The sequence below is a fragment of the Anomalospiza imberbis genome, chromosome 8 (genome assembly GCF_031753505.1).
Source record: "Anomalospiza imberbis isolate Cuckoo-Finch-1a 21T00152 chromosome 8, ASM3175350v1, whole genome shotgun sequence".
NCBI classification, from domain to species: Eukaryota; Metazoa; Chordata; class Aves; order Passeriformes; family Viduidae; genus Anomalospiza; species Anomalospiza imberbis.
The window spans coordinates 22,612,392-22,627,869 of NC_089688.1; the positions used below are offsets into that span (position 1 = coordinate 22,612,392).

At 58.2% G+C, this 15,478-nt stretch overlaps 1 protein-coding gene across 4 annotated transcripts; it reads right to left on the minus strand.

The window, feature by feature from the left end:
- Window positions 1–3,423: 3,423 nt before the first annotated feature.
- Window positions 3,424–12,511, minus strand: KAZALD1 (Kazal type serine peptidase inhibitor domain 1). 4 transcript variants are annotated; one of them, XM_068197905.1, is made up of 6 exons: window positions 11,746–12,189; window positions 9,298–9,346; window positions 7,895–8,495; window positions 6,510–6,670; window positions 5,399–5,546; window positions 3,424–5,184 (listed from the first exon to the last, which is right to left on the minus strand). In XM_068197905.1, the coding sequence occupies exons 3-6, from the start codon at window positions 8,394–8,396 to the stop codon at window positions 5,099–5,101; spliced, it is 897 nt and encodes a 298-aa protein (XP_068054006.1). In that variant the 5' UTR covers window positions 8,397–8,495; window positions 9,298–9,346; window positions 11,746–12,189; the 3' UTR covers window positions 3,424–5,098. The 4 variants fall into 4 exon arrangements, with proteins under 4 accessions (XP_068054006.1, XP_068054007.1, XP_068054003.1 ...); XM_068197906.1 differs by lacking the exons at window positions 9,298–9,346; window positions 11,746–12,189 and adding an exon at window positions 12,200–12,511; XM_068197902.1 differs by lacking the exon at window positions 9,298–9,346.
- Window positions 12,512–15,478: the final 2,967 nt, after the last annotated feature.

Here is a 15,478-nt window from a genome sequence, read left to right on the forward strand (position 1 = left end):
AGTGCCCAATGCCCAAGGTCCTGCGTGCCTTTGCAAGCTGGCCAGCACAGTGGCAGTGCCCAGCACAGTGGCAGTGCCCGGCACAGTGGCAGTGCCGGGCACCGTGGCAGTGCCGGGCACCGTGGCAGTGCCCGCACCGTGGCAATGCCAGGCACAGTGGCAGTGCTCGCACAGTGGCAGTGCCCGGCACAGTGGCAGTGCCTGCACAGTGGCAGTGCCTGCACCGTGGCAATGCCAGGCACAGTGGCAATGCCCTCACCGTGGCAGTGCCCGCACCGTGGCAATGCCAGGCACAGTGGCAATGCCAGGCACAGTGGCAGTGCCCGCACAGTGGCAGTGCCCGCACCGTGGCAATGCCAGGCACAGTGGCAATGCCCTCACCGTGGCAGTGCCCGCACCGTGGCAGTGCCCGGCACCGTGGCAATGCCAGGCACAGTGGCAGTGCCCGGCACAGTGGCAGTGCCCGCACCGTGGCGGGGCCCGGCACAATGGCAGTGCCCGCACCGTGGCAGTGCCCTCACCGTGGCAGTGCCCGCACCGTGGCAGGGCCCGGCACAATGGCAATGCCCTCACCGTGGCAGTGCCCGCACCGTGGCAGGGCCCGGCACAGTGGCAATGCCCTCACCGTGGCAGTGCCCGCACCGTGGCAGTGCCCACACCGTGGCAGTGCCAGGCACAGTGGCAGTGCCCGGCACAGTGGCAGTGCCCGCACCGTGGCGGGGCCCGGCACAATGGCAGTGCCCTCACCGTGGCAGTGCCCGCACCGTGGCAGGGCCCGGCACAGTGGCGGGGCCCGGCACAGTGGCAGTGCCCGGCACCGTGGCAGGGCCCGCACCGTGGCAGGGCCCGCACCGTGGCAGGGCCCGGCACCGTGGCAGGGCCCGCACCGTGGCAGGGCCCGGCACAGTGGCAGTGCCCTCACCGTGGCAGGGCCCGCACCGTGGCGGGGCCCGGCACAATGGCAATGCCCTCACCGTGGCAGTGCCCGCACCGTGGCGGGGCCCGGCATGGCCGGTGGCTTTGCCAGGAGGTGGCACTGTTTAACGGCGGATCACGGTCCCGGCCCGACCTGGACTCGGGTGAGGCGCGGATGCACCGCAAGAAGCACGGCCAGCAGGGTGAGGGAGCTGGTTCTGTCCCTCTGCTCTGCTCTAGTGAGACCCTACCTGAGTGCTGTGCCAGCTCCGGGGCTCCCAGCATTACAAGGGCGTGGTCCTGCTGGAGCGAGTCCTGAGGAGGGCCATGAAGATGCTCAGAGGGCTGGTTGAGAGAGTTGGGTCTGAAGAAGAGTAGGCTGAAGAAGAGAAGGCTCCAGGAACACCTTAAAGCACGTTCCAGAATCTAAAGGGTCTATAAGAGAGCTGGAGAATGACTTTTGACAAGGGCATATACTGATAGAAATAGGGTGAATGACTTTAAACTGAAAGAGAGTAAGTTTAGGTCAGATATTAGAAAGAAATTATTGTTTTGTGAGGGTGGTAAGGAACCAGCATAGGTTGCCCAGAGAAGCTGTGGACTCCCCAGCCCTGGAAGTGTTCAAGACCAGGCTGGGTGGGGCCCTGAGCAACCTGGTCTAGTGGAAGGTGTCCCTGCCCATGGCAGGGGCATTGAAACTAAATGACTTCTAAGGTCCCTTCCAATCCAAATTACTCTATGATTCCATATGCCTCCTGCCCAGGCCCAGACAAGGGCAGGTCCCAGCACCCCCAAGGGCAGGGAAGGGGCAGCATGTTTTTGTTACAGGAGTGTATTTTCCTGCCAGACTTGGTGGGTTTTCCCTGCAGACTGCAAACCCTGTGGCTGGTCGCTGGTCAGAGGGTGCATCTCCAGGGTCTTTCAGGTCCTGGCAGGACAAGCAGCCCCTTTTTCATACCCAGGGTCACGGTGACCTCTGGTGCCCTGGGAAGTACCCGCACCTTGCTCATCCCAGGTGGCCTGGAGGTGTGGGTGCTGTGCCTGGGCCAGTGGCCATGTCAACACTTCCCAGTCCAGCTCTCCCTGTCCCTGACATCAGCCTGACCTCTGGGCTCACCTGATCATGTGCTCTGAGTGCACTCAGCTGGCCTGGCAGGAGCTGCTCAGCTCCCTCTGCCCCCTGAAAGCAACTGCACCAAAGATGGGCCAGCGAAGGAATTTGGTGCTGCACGCATTGGGGCACACCCTCTGGACCCACAGGGACACCAGGTTTGGTCAGATCCCCGGGACCCTCTGGGTGCTTGGAGCTGAGAACAGGCTCTGCAGAACCTGGGGTATACCCTCCTTGTGGCAGGGGCTGCAGGAAACATCTGAGCAGCCAGCAGCAGAGGTGACCAAATGTATTTAGAGCCAACAAATAACCTCAATTAAGCTCTGTGGCAGTGACCGATTCCAGCCATGCAGCAATATTGGCTTCTTTAATTTTTAAGCAACTGGAAATGGCAAGACTGGGAGCTGGGATGAAGAGACAGCAGCCCTCTCTATGCCCCTGGAGCCACTCTGCTGCCCTTCACCTTAGGGGGAGTGGAGCTCAACTACTGGCTGAGCTCCAGCCTGCCAGTCAGACAGTGGGATCTGAGGAACCTGGGACACACAGCCCTTGGTTTGGTTAATTTTGGCCAAGAGCTTTTGCTCAAATTCCCCCCTCTCTCAGTCACCACATCCCCACTGCTCTTCCTGCCAGGCAGGAAACAGCAGCATTCCCTGCCAGCTCCCTACAGGGTATGAAGGCACTGGGTGTGAAGCAGAGGGGGGCAAGGACTGAGACCCAAGTGCAGTTGCCCAGGCAGGGCATTGTCCTGCAGAGCGCACGGAGAGACAGGGATGGAGCGTGTGCCACATCCGACACTCTCCAGCCAGACCAAAGCTGCGCCCACACCCGGCACGACCTGGATTTGTGCCAACACAGGCAGGGCAAGCCTGGCCCTCAGGAGGGTTGGCATGGCAGCCCTGGCTGGTGGCCAGCCCCGGGCACCGGCAGGGAGCCCAGCAAGCAGCTCTTGACTGCTGAAGCTCCAGGACGCTCTCGGATTTCCCCGTGGCAGCCTCAGCCTGAGTGTGGCCCAGTTCCACCAGCTCATTTGTGTGCAAAACAGGAAGGGGATCAGGATGGATTAAAAAAAAAAAAAAAAAGCCCAGCTTCTCTGAAAGAATGTTTTACACCCAAAAAAAGCAAAATAAAAGCCAATGGCACACTTCTGTCCCTGGTCCCTCCTGAACACCCTCCAACTCTGATTGGAGCAGCCGAGGAGGATTCTGTTATGCTCTTAGATGGAAGGAGAAGCTGAGGCATCAATGGCTTTTGCATTTCTCTGGCTGAGAAGGGGTTTTCTGCCAGAAAGGGTAGGCACTCCAGCAGGCAGGGCAGCGGTGCCCCGTCAAGCTGTGGTGCAGGGGGCCAGAACTGGCCCAGCCTCACCATCTGCAGGAATTTTGCTCTGCTGCCAGTTCCAGACAAATCCCTTTTATTTGCTTGTTCAGGTTTCATGTCGTAACTGTGTCATCTGAGCCAGCTCTCAAGAGAAAAAGGAAGAAAAGAAAAGAAAAAACATGTGAAGGGGAGTAGCACGGGACCCAAGCCACCAGCCTTATTGCATCCTGCCTGCTCCTGCCTGGGATCTGGCCAATTCCTTCCTCATGGGGTCTGGCTTTCTGCCGTAGCTCTGGACCTCCCTGGAGCTGGGACTGAGTAACTGGGAGTGGTTTGGTCCATATGGAGCTTTTGAGCACCAGAAGTCCTGTAAATGCTGCTGCCTTGGATAAAGCACCCCTTGAATGTGAGCTCAGCCCCAGGATGCCCAGAGGAAGGGTCCTGACAGCCCTCTCAGCCCCCTCTCGGGGCAGTGAGCAGCACAGTGCAGTTCTGAGCTTCCTTCCTGTGCTCCCCCAAATGAAAGTTTGCTCTATATCACCAGCTCTGGAAGGTAGGTTTTGTTGTTTTGGTTTTTTTCTAATATGTTTCCAGTGGAAACTGGGGCATCCCTTTACTTCACCAACTAGGCACAGAGCTGCTCCACATTTGACAGAGCTGTGGTCACCTGGGTGGAGACCCCAGTGTCACAGAACTTAGGACCCCAAGATGAAAACAGGCAGCAGTGGGATGGGATCCAAACACGTGGGAGTACAGTGACTGGAGTTGATGCATCACCCCTGCACAGGAGATTGTCTGCTGGGCATCCCCATTCCCAGGTGGGGTGGGAAGGGCAGGACCCACACCAGGACCAGCTGTGAGCACTGGGATGGGCAGGAGGGCTCTCCAGCTCAAGAACCCCACAATGGACTAGGTAGCATCCACAGTGTTTGCACCCTTCCTCACCCCCATAGTCATCCTTGTGGATGCAGGACAGTCAGCCAGCCTTGGCTTTGACCTACATGCATATTTTAAATAACATCAACTGAAATGACAAAGGAAAGCATGAAGTCAGTCAAAGGCATGGAAGGGAAAAATGAAGTCAGTCTAAAAAAGGCCAAAGTATTTCTGGCCACTAGGGTGGTTCAGCTGGAGGAAAGACAGCTCTGAAAGCCACAAGTGCCTGGTTTCCTCAAATCACTACTTTTCTGGTTAAAAACAAAACAGAAGAGAAGGGTGTTTTGGCAGCAGGTTCCTCGGGTTCTGGGGATAAGCTGGGATGTCTCTGTGCTTGGGAGATACAGAGCAGACGGAGGGGTGACACACTGGGTATCACAGTCAGGTCCCAGCTCTCTGCTCCACCTTCCCCAAAAATTGTTCATACAGGACATAATGCTCCTGCCCTGGCCTCACTCTCCCAAAGGGGGCTGTCCCCATCCCCTGCACCAAGTCCTTATCACACACAGCACGGCTGTCCCTGCAGTGTCCTACCTGCCATTGTGTCTCCGCTCAGTGCCAGAGGACAGATCCACCCTGCTCCAGGCAGAGCTGTCCCTGGTCCCAGCCCTTGCCAACCAGCCAGTATCCCATCCCTCAGTACCCCAAAAGGTTGTGTCACCCTGTCCCCCACCCCAAAAAACAGGCTGCTATGCCAGGATTGTTCAGAAAAGGAGTTTAGGGCCAGAGGATGCTTGCTCCAAAGATGTTCCCAAGCCCCAGGGAAGGGTCGCTCTGGGCAAGGTGATCTCTGCAGCTGAACATGCCATCTCTGGGCTAGTAGTAGTCCTCCTCACTCTCCCTGTAGTCCTCAGGTGTCATGCGGGACTTCAGCACGGAGAAGTCTGTCAGGTTGAGTTGGTCTGAAATGGCAGCATGGGGACAATGTGACATTGCCACCCTGCTGTGCCTGTCCCCTTCCCCACCAGGACCAAAGCCAAACCATGCACAGCAGTTTTCTGGGACATCCCCAGCACAGCCCCATGCTCCAGCAGCTCCTGCCATACTGGTGCACTGTGCCCAAACATCGCTTCCCATGTCCCCATGAGAGCATGGAGATAAGGACGTGGTGCTCACCCGGAGTGAAGACGGTCAGGCTGGCCAGTGCCACCACCTCCCCGATCCTGTTCCTGGCGAAGCAGCGGTATGTGCCCTCATCCGTCACCCGCACACCCTGGATCTGGAGCCAGCCTGTCACTTCATATTTCTGGGGGCCACCTCTGAACTGCAGGAAGGGAAGAGTTCTGTCAGCACTTGTGGCAGAAGCAAGAGGGAGTCTGTGCCACAGAGCCCCGGGTCCCCTTTCGGCAGGCAGTGAGGTCCCAGGATTGCTCTGGCAGCAGCCATGCTATTTTCTGTTTATCCCCAGGAATAAATAAGCTTTTCCTGACCCAGCTGGGCTGCAGCTGTGTTTGCAGGCTACTATTATGGTGTGGTGGCCGGGGTGGAGGACAGTAGAGTTTCCTCCAACCAGGCAGGGTAGTCCTGCTTAGGGTGACAATCCTCAGTCGGACCCTGCGACAAGCTGTGGGGAAGCTTGAAGGACAGAAAGATGGAAGGGGGCCATGGTGCCAGGTTCCACCTGCTCCTCTGGCTCCCTCCATTCTTTTCACCACAGTTTCTTCCCCGTCGGTGTATGGCCCCTTTGCCTCTGCCCACACCCTCTAATAGCTAGGTACACCCAGCTGGGTGCTATATTTGGGGCTGGCCGCAGGCAGGATGCTGACCCCTGGGCCTGCCAGCTCTGGGAAGGAAGCCCTGCTGATGGGAAAAAAGGGCAGGAACTGCCTGAATGTGTTGGTAGGACCAGAGGACAACCCAGGCTGTAAGGCACTCAGAGGTCCTCTTTCCAGCCCTGCCAGCAAGACTGCAAGAGAAGCCAGCACGCACAGCAAACTAAAGGCAGGCAAGTGGGAAACTCCCTGCTGCAGGACTCTATGAATAAGTTCAAAAATTACTAGAGGAAATCACAGAAGAGAGCTATGCTGATGGCTCCTACCACTGAGACACCAGCCCTGGCTCAGTCAGTCCTCATGTTATACAGCCTCCAGTCACCCCTTCTCATCCCCAGGCGGCCAGGCTTAGCCGTTCCCAGAATATGACCACTCTCAGGTCTGGTTGTCCATGATCTCTGAGAAGCGCTGGGTGACCCTGGGGTTGTCTTCAATGCCCTGGGCACGCCGCTCACCTGGACAGAGATGTGGGGGTCATCTCCAGGCAGCAGCATCTCTGTGCCATCCTTCCTCCACTCAATGGATGCCATGGGGTAGGCGAAGACCTCGCAGCCGAAGATGACATCCTGCCCGGTGACGTTCCACGTGTCATAGGGAGGAGAGGTGATCTGAGGCTCTGGGGAGGGGGGTAGAGGAGAGCAGGGTGGGCTCAGAAGAGGTCCCACCCTTGGCAGGTCCCATGGGCTCTCTTGGGCTGGTCTCTGGAGCAGCAGCACTTGGTTCACATAGAGATGCTGGGACCCTTCCCATGTCTGTCTCTTCTCCCTCCCATGGCAGACCCTCACCTTTCCCAAGGACATGGTCCCTCTTCACAGCTGGGACTGGGAGCTCCCTCCCCAGCCCCCGCCATCCATGGAGGGTTGCCATCCCTGCTGCCTCAGTTTCCCCACCTGTGCAATGATGCTCAAGCAACACATGCAGCAGGAAGAGTGCAATGACAGAAATGTTACAGAACAGAGCTCTCTGAGCAATCAGAGCATGCTCCTCCTGTGGGAGAAAGGCCAAGGGGCGCTCATCTAGCCTGAGGCTGGTGAGTATGGATGAGGTAGCTGAGCTTCCAGCCAAATGAGGCCTCTGCTCTGACACAGAGCTCGTGCCAGCAATGAAGGGAGCCAGCAGGTCCCCATCTCCTGGATGGAGCAAACAGCTCCAGGTTCCACATCCCTTCCCTGGAGGGATAGACTGGGGACCACCCTTCTCAGGTGGTCCACGATCGGGCACACCTGCTCCATGATCTGGCCCATAGCATGAGCCAGAGTTCAAGGGAAGGTTTCCACCTCCAAATATACCTGGGAAAACAGTCAAGAACATGATGATCTACAGAAAATAGGTTAACCTTGACACCCCTCAGGCTACAGTGACATCACTGGGTGACCTGTGCTAGACTGGGCAGGATGGGGCATGGCCTTCCTGTTAGACTGTCCCCTCTCAGCCCCCACCTGAGTTTTAAATGGGAGATGGAAATCACACAGCCAAGCCAAACCAACCCTGGTTTCTATTTGCAGGAGGCAGGCACATTTCTTGGGAGCAACAGGCCAGTGTGAACCCAGCCCTGCCGCCAAGAATTCGCTAACAGTTCCCTGGAACTTCCCCATCTGCTCCAGCAGGATTTGTTGCTTCCCATAAACTCCACTCCCTCTTGGCAAAGCTGCTCCCAGATTTCTCCAAGTACTGGTTCTGCAAGGGGCTCCCCCAGAGCAGCAGGGTGGGGGGACTAGTGGGAGCCTGACATGCATGGAGCAGCCCCCAGTACAGTCCTGTCCTGGTGTCTTTGCTGCCAGGTGAAACACTTAAGCCAGATCCCCTTGCTTGTCTCTTCCCACAGCTCCAGGGCCACTACCTGCCTCGCAGGGACCTTCATGGGCCACAGTGAGGTTGGCATCGGGGTGAGCATGGGCAGCCTCCAGGAACCTGCAGATCTGGGCGTAAGTTTTGCCGTCAGAGCCGCAGAGGGCCAGGTGGGAGAGGCAAGCACACTGGGGCTCGGGCACCTCTCCGTGACGTAAGTCCCCAGCATCCAACCGGCACTCCAGGTGCTCCCCACACTTGCCGTAGAAGTGGTTGGTGTTGTCCAGGTCACAGATCTGTCCCTCCAGGTTGGCACATTCCCAGCAACAGTCACAGGCATCCCGCACTGTGCCTGCCAGGCACCCACGTGGCATCGGGCACTCCTCGGGCTGGCACTCAGTGCAGCCCTCCCCTTCCTCCAGCAGCCGTTGCCAGCCCCGCTGGAGGTAGTCAGAGGTGCTGGGAAAAGCCTGGCCCAGCTGGAGCAAAGCCCAGTGCAAGGAAAGCAAGGAAAACACAAGGCAAGAGATGCTGAGGGGCTTGGCTTCAGACATCCTGAAGGCAGCTCCTCTATCCCAATGCCACTGTCACTTGGATGGGGATGTCCAGCACTGCTCTGGTTTCCCTGTCTAGATCTGAGGAGCCATTCCGGCCTGTGAGGAGGGAGAAAGTATGTTACTGGTGCAGGAAGTGTCTCCCACTCCTTTATCTCCTGAGCAGCAGCACTGCATGATGTGCAGGGGAGGGTTGGTTCCAGCCCCTCTCACCCCCAGCCCTGCAGTCATGGCCTTTGCACCCTGGAGCACCCCAACCAGCTCCTGCCCTGAGACACTGAATGTCTTCTGGAGAGATAGTGCTGATGGCCCCAGCTCATCAGGTTTCATCCTTGTTCCCTTGGCAGCCCAGCATGCAAAGTCCAGCCTCCTCTGAGCCCAGCATAGCCTGGGAAGCCACAGGGCTGGCAGGGCACTGGACAGGCTGTTCTACAACATTATGGTTCAGCTCATTCATACCCTGCCCCTGGTCTTCTGTCAGAAAACTGCTCTCAAGCCCCTTTCCTTTCCCCACTGCTTTGCAAGAGTCAGAAACCCTTTTTTCCTCTCTCCCCATCCACACAAGTTCAATGGAGTAGCTCAGTGGAGCTCAGACAAGGTGCTCTTTCTGTGCTGGAGGCAGCCAAGCCAGGAGGATGCTCCCAATCATGTCTGGCTTTTGTTCTCCTTCCCTCCCTGTGCTGTAATCTCTCTTTTTAGGCACCACCTACTTGAGCAGGGGAAAAATGCCCACTCCCCAGAAGGTTTTGTAAGCCCCTCAGTTACCACACAGGCAACTGAAGCTGAGCATGGAGGAGCTCAGTGCACAGGTGAGCAACCACAGGACTCACAGCAGACCCAGTGTGGTCAGCCTGTACCAGCACAGCAGGGTCCCTGCCCTCAAACCCCAAGCCTGCATTACCTACTCAGGGAAAGAAGAAGCTGATCTACTCTGGGCTTCCCATCTCTCCCTGGGGGCGAAACGTGGCATCTCAGAGCCTGTCCCCAGAGAGGATGACAATGAACCAAATCCCTTCGCGAACATCCCTCCCTGGCCCCCGTTATACCCTGCCTTCCCTGAGATGGGGTGAAATGATGGTACTCCGCCCCAGGGCGACTCAGCATGAGCGAGCGGGGCTGGGGAGGGGACCTAGGCAGACAGGCTGTCCCCTCCCGCTGGGAACAGCACCGGAGGGCAAGCTGCAGCCCCCCCGGCAACCCCCTCCCACTCTCGGGGCTAACACAGCCCAGAGCTGGGGTGGGGATGGCCCGGATATTGGGTTACATATATGCATCCCCCGGATAAAAAGCCGTGAAGATTTGACCCCTTTACCAGAGACCACCAGGCGCCCCCGGGGTGGAAAGGGGCAGAGGGTGTCCGTGCCGGAGGCCTCCCCCCGCCCACCAGTACGCCCAGTCCGTACGGAGTAAGGCTCCATCCCCCGGCGGACGTGGGGGGCCAGAGAAAGGGTACGGGGGAATTGCAAAGTTGGTCTCTGGCTCCGCATGTCTAGGGTGCAGGCGCTGGGGGTGCTGGAAGAGTGCTGGGAAGGGGCACGACCCTGGGGTCCCCCAGGAGCCACCCCGCCATAAGCCGCCACTTACCGGAGGCGCCGGTGCCGGGGGCCGCGGGTGCGCAGTGGCCGTGGCGGCGGGGCTGCTGGCCCCCAGGGCTGCTGGCCCCCGGCCGCTCCAGCACCGCCGTGATGTCAGCGAAACGTGAATCCCCCCGCCCCTCTCCGGGCCCGCGGCCCGTCCCTGGACCGGGACACGGGCTGGCTGGCACCCCTTCCCTGCCGGGGTCCCGCCACGCAGCGCACCCTGGCCCCGGGGCCCTGCCGCTCCGGCTCCCTGGCACCGGCACCTCCCCGCTGGAATCACCCCCAGTCGTGTGCGGGACCTGGGCTGGTGCTCCGCCCCATCCATGGGACAGGAAGGGACTGGGGTCCCCTCCTTTGCAGTCCAACTTGGCAGCAGTCCTTGGGGACAAGTGAATGGGAGAGGTGGGCATGGCTGAGGAAGTGGTCAAAAGCGTCTCTCAGCCTGTAATTTGGTTAGGAAACATAGACTGAAAAGTTGAGCAGCTGCTGTAAGTAAATGGGGGCATAACTCCCAGGGGATGTCTGCACTCACCTCACACTAGGAGCCACTTGTGAAGGGGGTATTGGGGTGTAAACCACAGTGCTCCCTTGGCTGGAGTGGAGCTATTGGGAGCAATGGTGGGGCTACTCCATGCCACAGCAGTGTAAAACCCATGTGCACAGGGCTGGGGCTCCAGACCCCCCCAGCAAGCTGCCTTGCTGCTCCCTGCCTCAGTTTCCCTCTGGTACTGGCTCTGAGGAGTGGGGGAGCCAGCATACCTTTGCAGCACAAACACACACCGTGAATTTGCATCTTGCTCCGGATGCCATGCCGGGGTGGGATCACACAGCCCGCTCCTCTCCCGGCAAGGAATTTGTGGGATTTAGTTCCCCCATGAAGCTCAAGCAAATCAGGACCCCTCTAAGGATCTGGTTTCCTTCACCATGCTGCAAAAATTTGCATTTGCTTTCCAACAGCCTCCTGCAAATTTGTTCTGGGTTCCAGGGCTTTTGCTCAGTCACATTGTGAGTCCAGCCATGTCTAACGAACGGAAAATGCGGCAGGTTTCAGCCCCCTTAAATCTGTCTCTGCCAGCCAAACTCCCCTCCCCAGCCCCCTGCTGCAGAGTGGGGTTTCCTGCCAGCTCTGCCTTCAGCCTCACGTCCCACTCCCCCTCTGTGGCCCCCAGCCCCTTGGCTCAGGGCTGCCTCCCTCCCTGGCTCCCCTTGTCCAGCCTATTGAGTTGGGTCCCCACATGTCACAAGTTTTCAGGTCCAGCATCCATGAGTTGCTGAGCAGCTGGGGCTGCAGCTGTTTTGGGAGCAGGGAAAAAGTCAGGAAAGGCTGAGGTTTTCCTATATGCAACCCCAGAACTGGGTCAGAGCCTGAGCAGAGAGGAGACAGACTGTAGTGCTGAGCCTCCTGGGCGATCCCTGCCATACCACCCTTCCCACTTTAGGATGGACTGCCGGCATATTCAGGCAACCCTGCACACCCTCACTTGCCTCTGCTCCACACAGGAGGCAAAGCAATGAAACAAGCCCGGCCCCAGTTGCCACCTCCTGCTCTCAAAGCTCATGGCCAGCACAGAAGCAGAGCCAGCACTTAAATCCCAGGCATGGCTGAAAACAGACCATCAGTGTTTTGGGTTATTTGGGTCTCTTGCCCCATGGGAACAGGCCCCATTGCTGCTGTCCTTTCCCACACATGGTTCCTTCTCCCATGTACCATGGCCCAAACACTTGATATCTTCATGGGATTATCATGTCCTCTGGGTGGCTGAATTCACCTGAGCATCACGGCAGCATCAGCCACTAACTGGGGAGAACCCCCGGCCAAAGGTGAAATCCAAACACAGATCTGAGCAGGAGCAGCTCCAGTTGTGGAGGAATACAGCCCAGCCTCAGAAAGCCAAGGGCAGCTTAGCTCAGCTCAACAAGACGGAGCTCAAATGTGGCAGTTAATTAAACCTCCTGCTTAATGAGACTATTGAATGTGTTAATAGACAGTAGCAGCTATGAATGAGGGGTGGAAGATCTAACCTGTGCTTAACAAGGAGTTCTGCTCAGTCACACCTGAAGTCAATAAATGCCGCCATGGCTGCAAATGGGGTTTGTGGCTTACATTGCTTGACAGCTTTGCAGGGAAAAGGGTGATCACAGCCCTGCACGGCCTAGCACTTGGGTAAATTGCATTCCTGGCTCCCTACCAGTGCTGGCTAGTTATCTCTCCCTTTTCCACACTTTTTGTGAGCCAAGTGAAGCTCCTGGAACTGGGCATTGAAGGCTGAGCCTAAAGCACCGAAGTCTCCTCCTCCCTTCCTGGTTGGTTTCTCCCCATCACTGTTTTCTCATCTTGTGATGGTCCCACAGAAGCCAGGAGTCCATGGGTGCTCCTGGCAGGCCCACATCCTTGGCATTCCTCCAAAACTCTATCATCAGAATGAAGCACGTCACATCCATTCAGGGGTACCACACTGCTCCTGGCCCCACAGACACACTGCAGCTTTGGGCTGATCCCTCAGACACATAGCAATCTGGGGTTTATGGCAGCTGAAGCCAAGGGAAAAACAGTCCTAGGCCAAGTGACTCAACGTACATCACGTCAGGCAGGGCTGGCGAGCAGCAGTGGGGCTGGGCTGGTGGGGTTGAGAATGTGGGTTATGTCACAGCAGAAGCACGTGTCACCAGAGATCCTGGGACAGAATGCTGCCGGCACTCTGCCTGGGGCATGGGAGTCTCCTTCTGGTAATAAACCAAATCTCTCTCATTTCACATCAGATACACTCTCTGTTTCCTGCTGTCTGACAGCCTGAAGCAGCCCGGTTCTGGCCTGCCCGCACCAAGGCTGAGTGGTTCTCGAGGGATCCCAGCCGCTGTCTAGGGTTCCACTGTGGAGACAAGGCATGGGCAGCAGGCAGGTCACCCCCGCCTGCATGCCAGGCCGGACCTGCTTTAGGAAGCAGCCAGGCTCAGGTTTCTCCAGGCTTTTCCAGACCAAATTCCTCCGAAGAACCAACCCGTCAGCAAATTCTTCGGGAAGTGGTTGCAGCTGTGTGCAGGGTCACCCGGCCCCGAGGCGCGATGGCCGAACGGTGAGGGACACCCCGGTGTCCGGACTGCCCGGGCTTCCCGGCAAGAGCCGCGGCTCAGCTCCGCCCCAGCAGGAATCCTGAGCCAAGGATTCCACCAGCTCCATCCAAGCGCAAGTCTAATAACCCGGGGGCAGGAACAGAGAAGACGGCGGGGGCTGCGTTCCCGGGATGTCCCCGCACTGGCACGATCGTGCCAAATTTGACACTGCGGTGCCGGGTGAGAACGGGTTCCACCGCCCCGTGGCCCGCCCGGCTCCTCGCACGCCCCGAGCCCGCAGCACACAGGGGCCCCGCGTGTCCCCGCCCGGCCCGCAGGGCAGCCCCGGCCCAGGGCTGCGGTGCGGGCAGGCGGCTGCGGGGTCTCTGCTGCCACCTCCAGGGCGCTGCTGGCCTCGTCCCCGGCCCCTTGCGGTGACACTGACCCTGTGCCTGGGGGCTGCAGAACCTGGAGTAAGGTATGGACACCTCAGGCCCGCCACCCTTATCTTCCTGCCGTCTAAAAGCCGAGCCAGGGAGCCCTCACCGCAGTGTAATGTCCTGAGGGGCTTGGGCACATCCTCCAGTGATGGTGGGATCCTCTGTTCAGCCTTCCCTGGTGCTCAGGGCTGCATGCCCCCCACCCCAGACGGGCTGGGTGCTTCAGAGGCTGCTGCCAGCTCAGTAGCACCGCGCCCGCTGTCGCCTTTGCCACCCACCCCTTCCCCAGCCTCCAGAAGCGCCAGCAGGGCTGGGACGCAGCCAGAGAAGGTGACCCGCTGCCAGCACCCCGGCACCCGCTGCCACTGGGGAGGGGGAGCCTGCTCGCCCCCCCCCCGCAAGAGGCTGCCCATTTCCAGGCGTCATTAAAGAGCAATTAGCTGGAAATTAAGCTGAGAACAAGTATTGATTAGCTCATTAAGGCTGGGGGAGCCGGCTGAGGCGGTAGGGATTGCTGCTGCTCGCCCTCATTATGGGCAAGGTTAAAGCATGTGGTCGGGCAGCTCATTAAAAATGCCAGGCACCAATCGATGTCCCCAGCCCAGCGCTGCCCAGCACCCACAGAACCCCTGGGGACATCCAGCTGCTCTTTTTCTGGGACTGGCCCTTGACCTCTGTGATGAGCTACCTCAGGAATGGACTGGGCATCCTTGCTCCCTGCATCCACTGCTGCATTCTGGGGTCCCTTGCAGAGGCAGCAGTGTCCCTTTTGGGCTTGTCAACCCCCAAAAGTCACTGGCCAAGGGAATTTTCTCTTCCCTAGTCAGGGGAATCCACGGGGACAGGTTCCCCCTAGCACAGTGAAGTGGCTGAATCTGCACAGCTGCTGGCTCCAGAAGAGAACAGACACAGTGGCTGAGCACCCCAGACCTGCAACACTCCAGTACTGAGTTTTTCATGGCTCTGCCTAGTGGTCCCAGCTTGTGCAGGTGTGGGACAGACCAAAGGGGATCTCAGGGATGGAATGAAAGCAGATGAAAGACACTCAGTGGCTCTGTGTGGCCGAGTACTGCCACACCACACTGCCCTGTATCCCAGCCTCACAGCTCTTGAGGGGCTCTTGGGGTCAGCCCAGACTCAGCCCTGCCAGACCCATGCAGCCGGACCCAGCCACCCCAAGCATCTCTGTCTCTGGTCCCATGTCCCTCCCATGTCCATCTCTGTCTCTCGTGGCCCCCAGCAGCTCAGAGCCAGCTCCCAGCCAGCACACAAGGAGGGTGTCCCTGCAAAGCAGGGTGGTGTGTGTGGGAAGAGGCAGGTGTCATCATTATTTTTGCTTTCTTTACACCGCTCTGGAAATATATTGTATTCTCAGATAATCCCGTTCAATTATACCACAATAAAACACATAATAAAAACGTAATTCATTTTTCCTGAGCGCTCCATCTCCCTGTGTCTTGGCAAGCTATTAAAAATTTGTCTTCATTTTTCTGGCAAGAGCCTTGTACCTTTTCATCTTTAATTTATGAGAGCAGAATAGCTACTGACAAGCCCTTATTGCACGGCAAGGGGCTGCATTATTTATAAGCTGCCAATGGCTGGCTCAGGGGAGATATTTGCAATATTCCAGGGCTGGGAGAAGGAGGGGGACAGTTCCCTGATGTGCCTGTCCCAATCCACTCACTTCCCCACCCTGGGCAGGTGCTGGGTGCAGGTGTTCTCCTGGCTGCCCCTTGAGGGAAGCAGCTCGAGCCTGGCCTCTGCCAGCCCCTGCCAGCTGCAGAAGCTGTGGCACAGGGTGGCTTTGGGCTGCCTGGCCCTTGTCACTGCTGTATCTGCCCATCTTGGCCTTTGCAGTGGTCTCACTCCTCCGTCCATCAGCATGGGGCACTGCAGAGCACAGTTGCCTCCATCCCTCCTCTCCCTGGCTGGACATCCATCGCTCCTTCTGACTGCCCTGTCAGACAGAAAGCTGAGGGGGAGGCAGCTGCTGCCTGCAGGCTTGCCAGGG